The 18,416-nt window shown below is 50.4% G+C and overlaps 1 protein-coding gene across 5 annotated transcripts in view; it reads right to left on the minus strand.

Annotated features, from left to right (window-relative positions):
* Positions 1-365: 365 nt before the first annotated feature.
* Positions 366-18,416, minus strand: part of ube3c (ubiquitin protein ligase E3C) — a 31,187-nt gene continuing 13,136 nt past the window's right edge. For 3 of the 5 annotated variants that reach the window (XM_060045811.1, XM_060045810.1, XM_060045812.1), the window contains exons 13-24: positions 17,923-18,080; positions 17,184-17,431; positions 15,000-15,104; positions 14,303-14,390; positions 11,861-11,958; positions 11,542-11,674; positions 8,860-9,107; positions 5,256-5,468; positions 4,260-4,448; positions 3,833-3,899; positions 3,351-3,481; positions 366-1,554 (exon numbers count right to left, since the gene is read on the minus strand). In XM_060045811.1, coding sequence (XP_059901794.1) covers positions 1,384-1,554; positions 3,351-3,481; positions 3,833-3,899; positions 4,260-4,448; positions 5,256-5,468; positions 8,860-9,107; positions 11,542-11,674; positions 11,861-11,958; positions 14,303-14,390; positions 15,000-15,104; positions 17,184-17,431; positions 17,923-18,080 — 1,849 coding nt within the window. In that variant the 3' untranslated portion in view covers positions 366-1,383. Of the gene's footprint in view, positions 1,555-3,350; positions 3,482-3,832; positions 3,900-4,072; positions 4,108-4,183; positions 4,449-5,255; positions 5,469-8,859; positions 9,108-11,541; positions 11,675-11,860; positions 11,959-14,302; positions 14,391-14,999; positions 15,105-17,183; positions 17,432-17,922; positions 18,081-18,416 lie in introns of those variants that run through there. The other 2 variants (XM_060045813.1, XM_060045814.1) reach the window with 2 other exon arrangements.

Consider the following 18,416-nt stretch of genomic DNA (forward strand, 5'->3'; position numbering starts at 1 on the left):
ATGAGAAGAGAGGGATGAAGGGAGGGATGAGAAGAGAGGGATGGGGGAAGAGGGGATGGAGGAGAAATAGAGGGAGAGAGGAGAGGGAGGGATGGAGTTGGTCCAAGCAGGATAGCATCTTTCCGGGACTGGAGCGCGCTAGAGGGCAGGCAGATTTATGAGGGAGCCACCTTCTTAATTTGTGCATGTGGTAATGCACGGCGGGGCAGAGCTGCGGTGCCCAGCACTCCTTAACTGGATGTTTCTTTAATTATATGTCAGAGGCCACAAAACTCAGCCGCGTGTCCCCACAAAGTCCACTTTTATCAGCAGATTGTAGCTTCGCACACTAGCCAGGGCGCACAGAAACACACCGGGCGCAGGGATTGCAAAACAATTGGGTTTATTCATCGATATTCACTCCGTCGGTACACAGATCCTGCTCATCAACGCCGCCAAAGGAAACCGTAGATGCGGAGAAACCATAGGGACATGAAGCATGACGAAAAGAACAAGAACACAAAATAACTGTACAATTACTGATTAAATGTTCCATACAAGACTTCCTGTAAACATGTACATATTCACACATCCATAACAATCCTCGTCCACACGTCTCTCTTCCCGACAGGGGAGGGGGGGGGGGGGGGGGGGGGGACGTGTACCGGAGTAGCGGACACGTTTTCACACACACGTCGCTGTTCATTATAACCGCCGGCCCGACGATGAAGAGGGTCCAGAGTGTAGATTGTGTTTCCGGTCCGTCTCGGACGGCACGTCGGCAGGACGGCCGGAGGGGCTGGAGGTCTCCAGACGTGGCACCTTCGTCTGCCTCTACCACATGATGCTGGGGCACGGTTTGCGACCGTCCTCCGTATTTAGGCGGATAACGTTCCGGCTCGTTGGCTCCGGGGAAAGAAAGACGCCGTCGGTAGGGTGTTATAGGTCTGTAATAGTCTGCTTTAAATGCGTAGAAGCAAAGAAAATAAACATTTAAAGTTATTTAAAAGTCTATACAATTAAAAAAAGGTCTAGTGTGCCACCGGTAAGCAGCAGCAGTGCTGCTCAGAGACGGCCTCCTTCTGAGTGGGGCTGTCGCTGGGGGTGCTTTGATTTTTTTTTTACTGTTGTGTTACTCTTCATCCCTCTCAGACCCTGCTGCAGTCCGCACACACACACACACACACGCACACACACACCTTGCCCCCCCCCTCCACACAAACACACACACGCACACACACGCAGTGTCCTAGGCAGCTCATTGTGCATCATCGCGTTTCTCTTCTTTCTTTCCTTCTTTTTTTTTTTTTTACCCACCCAGGGCCTACTCAACCACCCCCTCCCCCCACCCACCTGGACACCCCCTCCCCCCACCCACCTGGACACCCCCCCCCCCCACCCTCCTCAGCTGAGCTCAAAGCCAGCGGAGGACTCGATGGCGTACAGCAGCTTGTTCCTCATCAGGTTGGCGTCGCAGAACTCGGGCAGCTTCAGCAGGTTCATGCAGGTGCTGGCGGTGGGAAGGCGCTCCAGGTCGTTGCCCCCGTTGTGGATGCAGAACGCCGGGTACAGCTCCTGGGAACACACGCCACGAGGCACAAAGTTAGACTCAGGCCCACCACACACACACACACACACACTCACCTCGTGTCCCCTGCAGGGACTAAAACAGCCAAACTGTCCGGCTGTTGAAAACAGCCTGAATAAGTGCCTCAAGACCTGTTAGCCATCATCACAACGGCCCAAAGCTCCATCACCGTCAGGCTCCATCAGGGATGGGAGGGGAAAGACGGACATTAAGTGGGAGGCTAATAGAGTGTCAGAATAAATTCACAGGATGGTTAGCCCCCCCCCCCCCCAAACTCCCCCACAATCTCATCTCCAGCCCCCCCTCCCCTACCCCTTGAACATGTTGCTAATCTGGCGTTTTTTTTGGGGGGGATCTGCCTGTGTTGGAGAAGTCAGACGAGTCGGGCGGAGTGCGCTGCACACGCTGCGCTGATCGAACCCCAACGCCACGCTGCCATCCGCTCCCTGAACCCCACGCTTTGAAAGCGCAAACACGCCAGTTTCAATTGTGCGCCAAGTGTAACCGGGGCTCTTAGGCCGGCGGGGGGTAGGGTCGGTTCTCCGTGTCGCCCCCCCCCCCCCCCCGCTCAACATTTCCAAGGGGCCTGGGCCGTAATGACCCCCATTCCTCTGCCAATTACCGTATTAAAGTATCATTGCTTATTGAGGAAGTGTCATCAGCCGAGCCGTCGCCTGGACAAAACCCAACCAGGAGAAAAAAGGGCGTTTCCATCATCTTTTTTAAATGGCTTCCCGTGACAGAACTATCGCTCCGCTGAAGGGATGGTGCGCCCTCGCCGACAGCTAATTAAGGCTTGGCTGGCGCAGAGCGGGGACCAGGTCAACAGGCCGCTCTCCTCACAAATCACCTCCCCTCCCCCCCCTCCCCCTCCTCCTCCCCCTCTTCCTCCGGGAGGAGGAAGAGGGGGAGGAGGAGGGGGAGGGGGGGGGAGGAGTGGAGTAGGGAGGGAGGCGCGCCGCACTTTTCTCCAAAGTCAAATTCATTAAAGGAGACGGAAGGGAGGCAGTGAAACGGGGCTTTTAGCAGAGTTTGGTGCATCCATTACGTCGTCGTCCCTCCCGTCTAATGAGAGTAATAAAGAGTACTAAAACCAATCATATGACGATTACAGTTTCCGCCCGGTGCCACGCAAAGACACATAAACTGGCTAATGGCTCCCAGGAACACTTTCTGCTGTCCTCCTCGCAACCAAAAAAAATAAATTACACTCCAGGTGTCCCAACCGAAGCCAGATGAAGGAAAAAAAAACTCTTATCAGTAAGTAATGCTACACAAATCCGGGCCTCCATGACTCAGAGGAACCGCTGGAATGTTTTTCACAGGAAATGACTCGTTTCTGTCGTGTCAAACAGAAGGCGAGATTCTGAAAGTTCAACCAGCGGTCGGGGTTCTGAAATGGTAATATTTACCCAGGCCGAGACTTAACAGAATAAAAGCCCTTTAACAGAAGCAGGTCATGAACTGATAAGGCGCCGGCTGGCCGGCTGTTCTTATCGCGCCTTTAATTTGAAAATGATCATCAGAGCGCTGTTATCGGGGCCGGTGTTTTCATTACAGCACCATTAGCACAGAGGACAGCTCTGTGTCCTGAGTCAACCTGCCCACCTGGCCATACCAGGTCACTTCCTGGGTCAAACGTTGACAGAACTCCCTCAACTCATGGGACCGGTCTAGTCCGGGGAGAACTCGCGGGTCGAGGCGACAGCTAACAAAAACGAAGTGAAAAGGAGACGAGGATGGATCGACTAGAGGAGAGGAGAAGAGAAAGGAGGGAGTTTACCTTGAAGCCGAACAGCGGAGGTCTGGAGCAGCTGGTGACGAAGAGGAGCAGCTTGCGTTTCTCCTCGTCCGTGAAGCCCTCCACCACCTCCCAGAAGGTCTCGATGACCGGATGGGTGGCCGTGTAGCCGCCTGGGGTCAGGAGACGAGAGCACCTCGCGTCATTCACTCTAGACCGCCGTCTCAAAGTAGGGCTCATGAACCCGTTGGAGGTCATAGGGTCAGGACTCGATGGCGTGAAGAGGAATATTTTTAAAAGCACTATTAAAAGTAGTGGTGCAAGGGTCCCTGCAGTACCCATGGGGACCACTATGGGGGCCGCAGCACAAAGGTTGGGAATCGCAAAGACGTTTGACTAGTCTTTGTTTATTGCAGTTATCGGTCATGGGGGTGTTAAATGCATGGAAGTTGAGACAACAACACTCACCTTTCTTTAGGGCGAAACCAAGAAGGAGAAATGCCGGCGAACATCGAAACACTCACCTGAGTAGTTGGTGAACTTCTTCAGGTCGTCCAGACAGATTGGCACATGGGCCCCGGAAATCAGCACCTGCAACACACACACACACACACACACACACACACACACACACACACACACACACACACACACACACACACACACACACACACACACACACACACACACACACACACACACACACACACACACACACACACTTAATCTCCTACTGGTTCTACATGGTTGTTCCAGTGTACCTGGGTGTACTACTGGTTCTACATGGTTCTTGGTGTACCTGGGTGTACTACTGGTTCTACATGGTTCATGGTGTACCTGGGTCTACTACTGGTTCTACATGGTTCTTGGTGTACCTGGGTGTACTACTGGTTCTACATGGTTCTTGGTGTACCTGGGTCTACTACTGGTTCTACATGGTTCTTGGTGTACCTGGATCTCCTGCTGGTCGAACATGCGCAGCCACTCCAGGTTGACCACGTTGGCGATCCCCTGGCGGAAGGCGAGGCAGTGGGCTCGGATCTGCTTGTTCAGCCGGTAGTCCGCCACCAGGTGGATGTAGGCGATCCGATTGGCCGTGGTCACAGGTATGTCCTTCCCCCCCAGCTTCAGCTCAACCACCTAACACAAAACATTCAGAAACATTCCGTTTGAGAATAAAAAACAACCTCCAAAACATTCAGACTACAAACATTGTTAGAGTTCTCCGACTCCCAGGGAAAAGGTCATGCCAGGGCTAGAGATGTGTTCTACCAGGGCTAGAGATGTGTCCCAGCAGGGCTAGTCATGTGTTCTTGGTGAAGGTGTTTCCAGCCTACTGAAGTGGAGGATGCTGTGTTGGCTGATTATGTGCTAATGTAGCAGAATGAGCCGTTATCTTGTTCCCGCCGGGCCACGGCCAGGCCAGCTGCTCCCAGGTGTGTGCCTAATCTCCCACTAATTGTTCCCCCTATCATGTTTACCCTCACTCCCCCCAGCGCTCCTGAGGTTGTTTGAAGAGGACCTAATAGGAGACGCACGGCAAACAGCCGGAGGGAGGGGAGCGGGGGTGAGGGGGGCAGCCGCAGACCCCCGGCTGTGTGGGGGAGAAGGGTTTGATGCGTGTGAAAACCGTGGAACTGTGCGTGTTTGTTTGAAAGAGGAAAGAGAGACAGAGTATGTCAGTGTGTAGAGGTGGGTTTGTGTCGATGTCGAGGGGTGGGTGTGGGTCTGTGTGTGTGTGTGTGTTTAGGGGGGGTAGGGGTGTTTGTAGGGGCCTGGATGAGAGCGGAGGACGTGCTCGGGAGCGGCTAGTCTGGTCTGTCAGGCGTGAGGACGATTAACGAGCTGGAAAATCAACAGCAACTCTACGTGCTCTATCTCTCTCGTGTGTGCGTGTTTTAGAGAGCGAGAGAGCGAGAGAGAGATCAACCAGCAGAAGCAGCAGACCTGAGCTTCTCCCAGGTCGTTGTTGACGATGGTGAAGTTGAGGCCCAGCTCCTCCACGTCCCCCTCGTAGCTCTTGAGGAACAGCAGGTTGCGGTACATCTCGGGGTCCAGGGAGGCCAGGTGGTGGATGTCCACCTCAGCACTGGTGCCCAGCAGCTTGGACAGGAAGAAGCTGGCGAAGGGCAGCTCCACCAGCATGTTCTCGTACAGAGCCTGGACACACAGACAGACACATTTTTAAAGATGAAACTTCTAAATAGTTGTTGGATACAAGTTACAACGTTTTACTTCACATCGCCACACATTAAATATCTTCCCATCCGATTTAAAGTACTTTAGAGAACTAGAAGTGTAAAGTAATAGTTTAAGTACATTTAAGTAGTTTTAATTAGTTTGACATTTGGCTGACATTGAGTAGACTGAATCAGAACACAACAAGATATAAACAGCGGCAATATATCATCTATTTTCTATTAGTCAACCAACGGCTATAAAAAAAAAACACACACACACACATCGACCAACAGCAATAAAACAGCCACATAACTCAGTCTCCAAGAACACAAGCACAATTTGGTAACCTTTCCAGACGGGTGATTCATTTAAAATCGTTCAACTTTCCCTTGGCTTTCAACAAGCTCTGGGCACTGTTTTCACAACTGCCACTGCACTGTATAATAGACGGGGTGTAATACTTATATATACACTAAGCCATTTAGCAGGAGTCTTTACCCAAAATGAATCCAGAAACATGTGATCAGGGAGCAGGAAGGAGTTAGGAGTCATCTTGCCCTAGGATAACTACAGGTAGGTTGTGGACAGTGGGGATTGAACCCAAAGCCTTTCAGCTGGGAGTCAAACAACCTGACAACGACTATCCTGCTCCCAATATACATTTATATTTATGATGCATTTAAAATCTGAATATAACAGATGTAGATTAACTTATTCAGAGCTCTGATTGCAGCCTGCATCACACAGGATCCAAAAGACTCCTGAAACCTGGTAGCGATGAGATCTTAACTCCCCAAGAGCGGTCCATCTACGATGCCCCTGTTCCTCGCGGGGGCTGAAACTTTAACCACGCCTCCCCCTCACCTTGACCCCATGGTGGTGGTGGGGGGGCAGGTGAGTAATAAAGGCAGCAGCTAATGCACTGGAACAGGGGAAAAGCGCTGGCCGGGACATTAAAATATCCACGTCTTTATAAATGATAGGCTGAAAACACTCTGCACATCAGCTAAATGGATTATAAATCTAGAGCATTTCCATAATGCATCTTAAACACACAGCCGCACATAAATCTCCCCTATTTTCTAAACACAGGTTAATTGCACAACATCAACCACGCTCAGTTTTTTATGCAAAATAATCCACTTAGCATTTCTCTTCGGGCCGCGAGCGTCCCCCAGCATATGGCCGGGGGGGCCATCAACAGCGCTCTGCCAGGAAGAGAGAGACCTGTAGCCAGGGGGCTTCACCGCGCCACCCGCCTTATTTACGGCTGTTTATTGCCAGAAATCGTGCCAAAATGACTTGAGCAGGAAGGAAATAAATGTGGCGGGCGGGAGGTTTTAATAAAAGTGAGTGCCGCGCGGACGCCGTTAAAGAGAACGGCGGCAGCGGCAGGTGAACGCCGGGCGGCAGGTGTAGCCGTTAGCTGCCAAATAAAGTCTTTCATTTACAACATTAAGTATCAATAAAGATCTAATGCCTTTCAAACCGTATAACTATCAGTCAGCGGGGGAGGGATCTGCTCTTAAAAGGGAGAAGTCCTGGTGGGTACACGACAGAGCCGGCCGAACCTCACCTTCTAACGAGAGCATCATATCACGTGACAGGAAGTGACAGCAGGAAGTGGCAGGCGGGGTCGGGAATCGAGAGGAGGGTTTTAAATCTGGTGGACGGGCAGAGGAAGAGGGATGCGGTGCAGCTCCTCCAGCAGTCAATCCCATTCCAGAGAGTACCCCGGTCTCTCAGCCTGCCAGTCATACATCACCCCCACAACAATGGCACGCCTCCGACATTAATTAACTATATTAATCTCCCGGCTCCCAGGAGCCCTCGCTCTCCCTTGCTCGCCCAGCGGTGATGCAATCCCAATCCATATAAAGGCTTCCTCTCATCCAGCCCATAATGGCACTAAACAAACATCAATACAGCCTCAAACGGCCACTCACCGTATTTATGGACCAAGAGGAGCTTAGGGAAGGGTTCATTGAAAGTCATATTCTAATTAATACCGTCGCTGCCTAATTGACTGGCCATTAACGGCTGGGAGCTTAGACAGTGTGTGTGTGTGTGTGTGTGTGTGTGTGTGTGTGTGTGTGTGTGTGTGTGTGTGTGTGTGTGTGTGTGTGTGTGTGTGTGTGTGTGTGTGTGTGTGTGTGCGTGCGTGCGTGTGAATGTGGGCCTGTGTGTGTAAATCTGGGGATGGTCAGGTGGAGTGTCCTGGGCACCAGTGGACTGCAGAACAGATCAAAATGCTATTACCACGTGCTTTGGCTTCTTATTTATGCCCCGTCTGCGCGGGCCGGCTGATTTAGCACCCAGCAAATGCAATCACTACACAAACAAGCAGCAGGAATCATCGGCTAATGGAAGGGCTAATTGAGAGGTGACCGCTTGTCACATGGTGGTATGACGGTGTGTGGTAAACAGCCACCAGCAGCTCGTGCATTAAGGATGATTTAAAGACATTAGGCGGCTGATAAATAACGTGCATCGCGGAAGGAGCCGACAGAAAAACAATCGCATCAATAGGCAGTCTGCAGGTCCTTTAAACAACAAGATCACATCCAGCGTCTGAGTCACCACAGTGACACTGAGCTCCACATACCTTAAAAATATCCTATCCATCCAGGACTACAGTAACACTGAGCTCCTCATACCTTAATAATATCAGAACCATCCAGGACTACAGTAACACTGAGCTCCACATACCTTAATAATATCAGAACCATCCTTGAGTTCAGTAACACTGAGCTCCACATACCTTAATATCATAAACGACATTCGGGTGTTGACTAATAGGGACCGAGCCGAGTCTCTACACAGTGCTGCAGTGACATTGAAAGACAACACACTGATATATGGATGTACTCCTCCCTCTACATGATATAAATACACTACTGCTTTGGCATGCATCCTCCTTGCTCCTCCTCATTCTGCTGCATCCATCTCCTGTTAGCACCCTTCTCCATCTCCTTCGGCATCTCCTTAAAAACTGTAATTTCTCCTCCTTCCTCTGCTGTCTCACGCTAGCATCTTTTCCTATTAACCTCCCAACATCGTCTCCTCTCTTCTGCGTCCGTCCACCAGCCCAGCCTAGCACCTCCTCTTAGTGTCTGCTCGCCGTCACCTCCTCTTGGCCCCAGCTCTCATCATCCCTCGCACCACCTCCTCCCTATACCTCTTCCACGCTTCACCTCCTCCTAGCTCCTCTTACCTAAACCTTTTCCCAGCACCCTTCTCTTCCCTCCACCCCCTCCTAGCAGCTCCTCTTCAACCTACACCTCCTCCATGGCATCTATTCCTAGAACCTTCTCTTCCCTCCACCTCCTCCTAGCACCACCTCCCAGGGTCGCTAGGCCAGGGAGCTCACCTTGCCCAGGATCCTGCCCAGGAAGTAGTAGTGCCTGGCGAAGGAGTCCCCCACCAGCATCTGGGCGGTGGGGCTGGGGTACAGCAGCCCCTCGTTGGTGGTCTTGAAGAAGCCCTGGTTGGGGTTGAAGCCCGACCTCAGCAGCTCGTTGAGGAACTCCCGGAAGATGCCGCCCCCGTCGATGCCGGCCTCGTCCAGCCCGTGGGCGTTCAGAAGGTGCACCCGGACCCTCTTCTTCAGGTCCGGCTCTGGGGAGACAAACGGGACCAGGTCAGACTTCAACTCATAACCTCGGGGATGGTCTCACACTGCTGATAAAAGCCTATGATACAAGTCATCCGATATATCCGATGACGTCTCCCGTCTTTTATCCTCATCGGTTAGGGTCACAGTGTAGACAGACGTGAGACGTAGGATCCAGAGATGAAAAGCATGGAGAAGAGAGACTCTGTTCTGTACTCTGGGACTTTACTGAACCATTGTCTGAATCCACAAGGACTGATTCCATTTGGACAGCCACCCTGAAGGTGGGGTGCGAAGGTGGAGATACTGGAAGGTTAGAAGAGACCCCTGGTGGACCACACACACCCCTTGGTAGAGGAGGAGGTGCTGTGTTGTTTAGCTTCTCCACCACCACCACCACCAGCACCACCACCACCTCCACTAACTTTAGCCCCACCGCCATCATCGCCTCCCCCTGGGTTTCCTGCGTGGCTGGAGTGATGACCAGGAGAGTGGTAATGAAGAGATGGATGCAGGAGCTCAGGGATAAACACCAGATGGTGTTTTTATGGAGTAATAAAGTAGATGGCCAGAGTGTATCCATCTCTCCCGGTGAGGTGGCATTCTGCCCAGGGACAGATGACCTCACGCTCCCCTGGGCCTTTGGGCCGTCAGCAGAACTATAAACCACTAGTGGGAACATAACTTCAATCATACCTGGAGCTGGTAAACTGGGCTGCCCCTTAGGAAATCACTGTTAAAACCACCGCGCGCGTTAAAGGCCATTTAGTTTCAATAGCTTAATATCATTAGTTAAACGATGATGGTAATAATAATATATATCTTTGGTTGACAATTTTAGAAGAATGCAGATGCTAAAATATAAATTGTTTTGAAAACGGCTAGGTCAATTGTTAGTGGTAGAATCTCTCCACTACACTGGACAACATTTTTGCTGCCCACGGCTACAGTTATTTACATCAGTAGCATTTATGGCTGCACTCTTCTTGTTATTGTTATGTATTAGCATCTAGGATACGAGCTAATGCTAATTCAAGTACCTTTACAACCTCAGCAGCATTTGATTCACAGTTGAACATGTGTTCGACTGTGGTGGTGGTGGTGCGATCAGCATACAGTAGTTCATTTCATTCAATATGAGGTTTGGCTTCATAACACGGACGTACAGACCTGCATAACCAGGTTGGTTTTATCTATAATTAAAATTTGTGCTTATAATGCGTGACAGTTTTGCCAACGGTTATCCCGGTAGAAGTGGTTGACATCATGCCAATAAACATGATCAATAGACAAAATAGTCAATATCTACATGTTTGTCAACAGTAGAAGACTCCCAGCATCATGTCCATCCTCCACGCTGGTCATTTAGTCGCTGACACCGCTCAGTAAAACCTTATTTAGAACCAAACCGCCACAATAAACCACGGTACGCCCCCTCATTCAATCATACGTCTCTCAACACCCAGCACCGGATAGAGTTCAGGTCATTAAACACGCTACACCTTGCCTGCTACATATTAGTATTATTATCTCTACCTCTATAATACCTCAGGCAGGCTGTGACCTGCGGCACGAGAGACACAAGGTTAGGTTTCAGCAGGATTGTTCTGCGGCTGTAAATCACAGCGTCTATAACTTATAGACACATGATGATATACATGCCGCCTCCTGTCCCAGCATTCCGCTACTTATTCTAATCACAGCGCCACAAAGGGGCCCTTTTCAATCCAAACCCAAAGAGAGGTGGTGGGTTAAAATAATTGATTCCTGTTTTATGTATTCCGTTATAATCACAATTATGAATAGTGGAAACCAATAGTGAGCAGGATGTGAGGGCCTTCACCAGAGCCCGACCCGTTATCCACCAGGACCCAACCGGTAATCTACCAGAACCTCACCGGTAATCTACCAGAACCCAACCGGTAATCCACCAGAACCCAACCGGTAATCCACCAGAACCCAACCTGTAATCCACCAGAACCTAACCGGTATTCCACCAGAACCCAACCTGTAATCCACCAGAACCTAACCGGTATTCCACCAGAACCCAACCGGTAATCCACCAGAACCTATCCGGTAATCCACCAGAACCCAACCGGTAATCCTCCAGAACCTAACCGGTAATCCACCATGTCAGAAAACCAATCCAGCTGTACATCAAAAACACAACCTAGAACATCCATTTTCGTCGACAACAGAACCGAGACCAAACCGACATCCACACCAGAATAAAAGGAGCTTGATCATCGTAATCTGGTGTGAATCTGGTTTCCTCACGGTTTAAACAGAAGTGGTGTGACTAGTCTCAGTTTCAGTTTAAATGGAAGGCCTGTGACTCTTGTTTCAACTTGATTAACATGGAAGTGGTGTGACTCTGGTTTCCTGTCATTTAACGCGGAAGTGGTCCGACTCGGTTTATTAGCTGGTTGACACGCGTACCGTTCTCCGGAGAGAGTTTGTCGTAGGCGTCTTCGTAAATGTAGTTCCGTCTGATGGTGACGTTGATGCCGTCGGGGAAGGGCCCATCTCCCTGGACGTCCCTCTTGTCCGCGTAGATCAACCTCTGGAAGATCTGAAGGACAACACACAGAGGGGTCAAGACAAGAACTACCAAACAAGAGGGAGAGAAGGGCATCCTGGTTTCGTTGCTGATGAACCTCAATTAATGCATGTTACCACCCCAAAATATTCGTCGACAGAGACAGATGGACACAAACAAGGGGGATATATATGGGGAGAGAGAGAGTGTTAGCGTTACCTTGACCCGTTCCTCAAAAGGAACAACAAAGGGAAGTTCCGTCAGGATGGCCAGATGTCTCTCCTCCGACACGGACAGCTGAGGGGGCTCCATGCCCACTGGAAACACAGACAGCACGCAAACAGGTTAGCCTCACACCCGCTGGAAACCGATACAACATGCTAACAAGTTAGCACCATACCCACTGGAAACACAGACAGCACGCAAACAGGTTAGCTTCACACCCGCTGGAAACCCATCCAACATGCTAACAAGTCATGTTCACGCCTGCGATAATTACAAACAACATGGTGAAGGGGTGGCTTCACACCCACTGTACACACATACCACATTGTAGCACCGGACAAACTGGTTCACACGGACAACAAGCTAACATATTACCTACATACAGCATGCCAATAGGTTAGCATTAAAATGTGAATACACACAACATCCTTGTTATAAACATGTTAAATCCACACTGCTAACACATAACAGATCGAACAGATTTAGCTCTCCTGCATAAACCATCACAAGTAAAAGCTTGAGGCGGTTTAATCTCAAGGGGTCGATCAGGTGGCGTCTAGACAGCCTCCTGTTGATTCTCACATTGCCGTGGCTAACAGCTAGGTTAATGTTCAACTAGCATAGCACTACCTGCTGGCTATCGCCCCCCCGACAGCACACAGGCCCCACAAGCCACTAGAATACCTCCCATTGAGGCAAACATCTGACCCCTGACCTACAACTCCCTCCCAGAACACAAAGAGTGGGGGGTCTGGGACCCACAGCTGCTGGGGTACAATGTGTATCTGCATACAACCTTAGGATAAAGCAGGAGGCGATAAGCATTGTGTCTGGGCAGGCTAGTCTAGTAGTGGTCAGGTGGTTTGACTCCCAGCCGAAAAGGTTCTGTGTTTGAACCTCGGGTACACAGTCTGCCTCCAAGCATCCTAGAGCAGGATGACCCCTAATCCGTACCTGCTTCTTAAAAAGGTAACAGCCAAGATGTGGGCGACTGTCAAATTAGACCACCACAACAATAGGGGGCATCATATCACCAGAAGGTTTTGGTGTCAACATTCATTGTAAGAAATTATGAAATGCACAGGTCTTTGATGCCAGCTTTACTATTTTTTTTGAGGTTAGGATAACTTTTGAGGTTAGGATATGCACTCTGGCAAGCATTAATTCTTCAAGTTGGACTGAGGGCAGACTGGACGCTGCAGTGATGGCAATCTCATGTGGAGGACCAAAGTGGTAGTTCTAGCGCCGTTGCAAGCTGCTCTAGCTGCTACCTTATGTGAATATCTCTGCAAAATAATACAGAGGGGTCTTTGACGGAACATTAACACTTAATTCTTCACATTCTGATGTTGATTGTAGTTAATTTTTGAATCTAAACTAATTATCGTACATGTTACACATGTAATGACATGTATATGGAAGGAAATCACGATACGTAGCTTTGGAGGAAAGTAGGTTGGGATAAAATCTACTACAGAGAAGGGTCATTAAGAAGCAAGTAGTATATAAGACGGTACAGAGACAGGTCCATAAGAGGCAGGTAGGGGTTAGACAGTACAGAGACAGGACCACGAGCAGCAGGTAGGGCATAGATAGTACAGAGACAGGTCATTGATGAGTAGTTGGGGTGTCTTTTTCAAAATAAACCTACATCTAGACCGTAGTAATTGGGGATCGAACGAAGTCGCTTTCAGCTGGGAGCATCCTAGCACACTCTCCCGCCCCTCCGCTGGTTAAGTACTCCTCCATCAACGACGCAATCCCATTGGTCCCATTGGTTCTCCCCACGCATCCCCTCAGCCCGGACGCTGTCCCACGGCCGCTACACGCAGGCCATTAAGAAGAGCTCAATCGTTTCTTCACTATCCAACACTAATACACACTTTTAATTAACTGAGCTGCGTGCGGCGACCCGCTCCATTAAGACCACGTTGGTTTTGTGTTTAAGTCAGGCTTCACAGCGTTTAGCCCGCCAGCAGAACTGCCACAACAGCTAAAAAGCCTCCTTAGTCCGGCGCCACTTCCACCTCGCCTCGATTTTCTGCCCAATTAGTCAATGTGATCTGGTGGCGTCAGCCCTCCCTCCCTCCCCGACCCCCCTCCCAGACCCCCCTCCCAGACCCCCCTCCCAGGCAGGGATACCACACACCGGCTCAATAGCTTCTCCATTCATCACACTGAACACCGGCCATTTAAGGAAATGAGGATCCAGCAGACAAACACACGGAACAGATGTGGCCCACACTCGCCTAAGCACACGCACACGCACACACACACACACGTTATTAACTCGTTATAAACTTGTTATTAACCTGTTTTTGCCAGGTAGCACATCTCGTGGTCTCATACTTTAGTTCATGATGCGAAGAATATCCAGCGTTTCCATACCACCCCCGAGGTGTGTTTAAACCTCCCCCCCCCCCCCCGAGGACGTACCGTCAAGTGTCGACTGAAGGGGTCCGATGCGGCCCATCCTCCTGGTCCTCCACACGTGGCGGGCGGATGGGACGTACAGCTGGGTGACCTGGGGGGCACGGAGCCAGCGGTCAGACAGAGAGAGAGACAGAGAGAGAGACAGAGAGAGAGAGAGAGAGAGAGAGAGAGAGAGACAGAGACAGAGACAGAGACAGAGACAGAGAGAGAGAGAGAGAGAGAGAGAGAGAGAGAGACAGAGACAGAGACAGAGACAGAGACAGAGAGAGAGAGAGAGAGAGAGACAGAGAGAGAGAGAGAGAGAGAGACAGAGAGAGAGAGAGAGAGACAGAGACAGAGACAGAGATAGAGAGAGAGACAGAGAGAGAGAGAGACAGAGAGAGAGAGAGAGAGAGAGACAGAGACAGAGACAGAGATAGAGACAGAGACAGAGACAGAGAGAACGAGAGAGAGAGAGAGAGAACGAGAGAGAGAGAGAGAGAGAACGAGAGAGAACGAGAACGAGAGAGGGAGAATGAGAGAAAACGAGAGAGATAATGAGAGAGAGAACGAGAGGAAGTAAAGAGAGGTGGAGGTAGAGCTAGAGAGACTGAGGTGTAAAGAGATAGGTTGGGATCCAGAGAGGTGATAAAGAGAGAAGTGGAGATACAGAGAGGTGGAGGTGTAGAGAGATAAAGCGAGCGAGGAGGAGGAGTCCTACCCGGTCAGCTCTGATGTTAACTTCTCTGGAGAGCCAGTGTCCCACAGGACAGAAGGGCCTCCGGATGTCTCGGGCCTTCACCATCTTCACCAGGTTAGTGATGACCTGGCGATGGAGAACAACAACAACAAACACAACTTTTATGATCCTTTATTAAGAAGGCCAACAAGCCCATTAGACAACACGCATTACTGCAGGGAGATATGAAGAGAGATGGCTTCAGGAGGCTTGGCCGTTCCCTCTTCATCAGGCCTATATTCCTTCTCTTAAAAAAAGCAATTTGAGAGCTGGGCCATTAGCGAGTCATTTATTGGTCGTAGAGAAGACAAACGAGCGGCCCGCCCCTTGGCGGCTGGGCGGTTAATTACCCGCCAGGACTGCTGACATCAGCTGGGGAACGTGGAGGGCACGAGAGACACCACACCATTGGCCAACGGCTCACAGAGAGGGAGCATGCCATTGGCTAACCGGATCAGACTTCAGAGAGAAGGGCCGTGCCATTGGGTCCTGACCTCAGGACAAGGAAAAGGATCATAAACGATAATAAATAAGAGCGTTTTGTCTGTATGGCTTATTTACCTCGATACAGACATGTAGATCAGCCTGCTCTGGAGAGTCCAGACTGATCTTGGTCAGATTTGAAAGACGATAAAGAAGTCTTAATTCTGATAGGATTGACAGATTGCTTTGTAATAGCCATCATTTCATCTAGGCCACAACTTAGTGAACTCCAGCAACCCACGGTTGTCTACTGCTTGTCAGTCTCTATCATGGACCTGCAGTGGTTTGCTTTAAGGCTTGAGGGAAGTAGGAAAGTGAAAGCTTTGAGCTTTGATTCTGTCAAAGAGAGACTGATGTCAGGTGAATGTAGGTCAACCCAGGGTCTGTGTGCATCCACTACGGACCTCATCTCCATACTATTGAGTCACGGAGCCGATGCTGTAATAAAAAGCATTTTAGGGATTAGATCCACATATTAAAGGAGCAGGTAGGACGATGCTTAAGGAGGCCTACAGGTAGGCTGAGGACATGGGGACGAACCTAGTACCCATCAGTTCGGGGGGTCCGACACCCCAACCACTAGAGACTCTCCCGCCCCGTTCACACATGGTCCTAAAAGCGGAAGTGAGTGGGAAGGTCTCCTGGGGGCCATGTGGGCCAGAGGAGCCCATCTCCATATAACAACCACACTAAATGGTCCAATCGATGCGTTCTTCTCTAAAGCACATCGCTTTGCGTACGCCGCCCATCAATCGTGGCCGATGGGCGCAGGCGTCAGGAGCCGGTAATAATGGCGAGTGCAGAACGCTGTAAGCGTTCGCGTGGCGGCGGGCGGCGAGCGGGTCTCGGCCGCGACTCTGGGAATGAATAAGCATTTGTTAATTAGCCGGCGGGGTTAAGTGCAAGCAGTAATGGGCCTTTCCCAAACTCTGGCGTGACACGCCTCTCCAAACACGGCCAAGAGGAAAGTTCCATTAGCAATATTAATACAAGCTTAGTTGATCATTTTCATACAATTACCTTCTTCCAATTAAATAGATAGCCGGACAATGGTGGCGATAAAGACAAGGGGAGGGGAGGCTGGTGACACCTGGGGAACATTAGCTAGTGGGGGGGGGGTCACAACCGCTAAACCCACTGTAAATCCAGCGTTTCACTTGGAGAACGCCCTTCTCACCCCCTACCCCTCTTTAATAGGCTGTTTTAGCTGACTGGAGAGACCTCTCAGAAGATCTCTTTTTCTAACTCCTCACTTTCTTCCTCCTATTTGCAGCTCATCGCCTGAACTCCTCATCATCATCATCATCAACATGGTGTGCAGTGCGAACGCCGCCCCTTAATTAGCAGCGTTTCCTCTGTGAACACCACAGATAAATGAGCAGGGGGGGTGAAACACTGTTAAGCGCCTCATTGCCTCTGGATAAACAAGCAATCCAGTCCTCCTTCCAGCCGTTAGCGCCGTCGCTTCTAGCCAGGTCGTTAGTAGCCGGGTCGCTACTAACTTAATTACGCTCAGTGTTACGCTCCGTGTTGTACCTTGAAGAGCTGGAGCGTGCATTTCTGCTCTCAGACCCATCTGAGTCTTAAAGCATGCTCCAGGCTCCTGTAGTGTACCAGTGGGGTAAGAGGAGGATCCCAGTAGGGTGAGAGGAGAGCACCGGTCTTCCATGTGTTGAGCCCCACCTTGAAGAGCTGCACCCAGCGTTTCTGCTCGGCCAGGATGCGCTGCTGGACCTCCATGTTGGTCTTGACCCCCACGCTGCGGAAGGCGGCCATGTACTCCTCGCGGTGCTCCGTCTTGGTCTCGGGGTAAGCCAGCTTGATGATCCCCAGACAGGCGTCCCTCAGGCAGCGGGACAGAGTCACCAGCTCTAAAAGGCTGAAGGGCATCATGGACGACTGGCTGCTTCCTGGATGAACAGAAAAGCCCTCTACTACCTTAATAGTATCATAGTGCCAGTGGCCTGTGTGTATGATAAGAACATGCTATGTATGCTAGAAGTGAGCAATGTGTATGCTAGGAGTGTGTTATAATGCATATGCTAGGAGTATGCTAAGGCCCAATCCCATTTTTACCCCTTACCCCTGCCCCTTGTTTTGAAGGGGGAAGGGTGAAGGGTAAGGGTAAGGGTAAGGGTAAGGGGAAGGGGAAGGGGAAGGGGAAGGGGGAAGGGGTAAGGGGATGGCGTAAGGAGTAGAAATGGGATTGGGCCTAAGGCCCAATCCCATTTCTACCCCTTACCCCTTCCCCTTCCCCCTTCAAAACAAGGGGGAGGGGTAAGGGGAAGGGGTAAGGGGAAGGGGTAAGGTGTAGAAATGGGATTGGGCCTAAGTGTGTCATGTATGCATGTAGAACAAGCACACTACCGCTACATTACAAGTGAGACATGAGCACGATAATAGTATGCAAGCATTATGCTACCTTCGAGCTCATGCCCGAAGAACTCGCTGTCATGCACGGAGATGAGCGAGTGGCTGAAGAGGGAGCTGAAGAGGTAGAAGAGGGGGATGATCCTGTTGGAGTCCTCCAGGGTCATAGGAGAACCACGCGAGATCACCTGGAGCAGGGGAACCATGGACCTGAGGAGACCACAGCTAGAGGTTAACTATCAACCATGGAGCAAGAAGAACCAGAACTAGAGGATAACTATCAACCATGGAGCAAGAAGAACCAGATCTAGAGGTTAACTATCAACCATGGACCAGTGGAGAACCAGAACTAGAGGTTAACTATCCAACATGGAGCAAGAAGAACCAGAACTAGAGGATAACTATCGACCATGGACCTTAGGATAACCAGAATTAGAAGTTAACTATCGAACATGGACCTGAGGATAACCAGAACTAGAGTTTAACAATCAAACATGGACCTGAGGATAACCAGAACTAGAGTTTAACATCAAACATGGACCTGAG

Source organism: Gadus macrocephalus, chromosome 23 (assembly GCF_031168955.1).
Source record: "Gadus macrocephalus chromosome 23, ASM3116895v1".
Taxonomy (NCBI): Eukaryota; Metazoa; Chordata; class Actinopteri; order Gadiformes; family Gadidae; genus Gadus; species Gadus macrocephalus.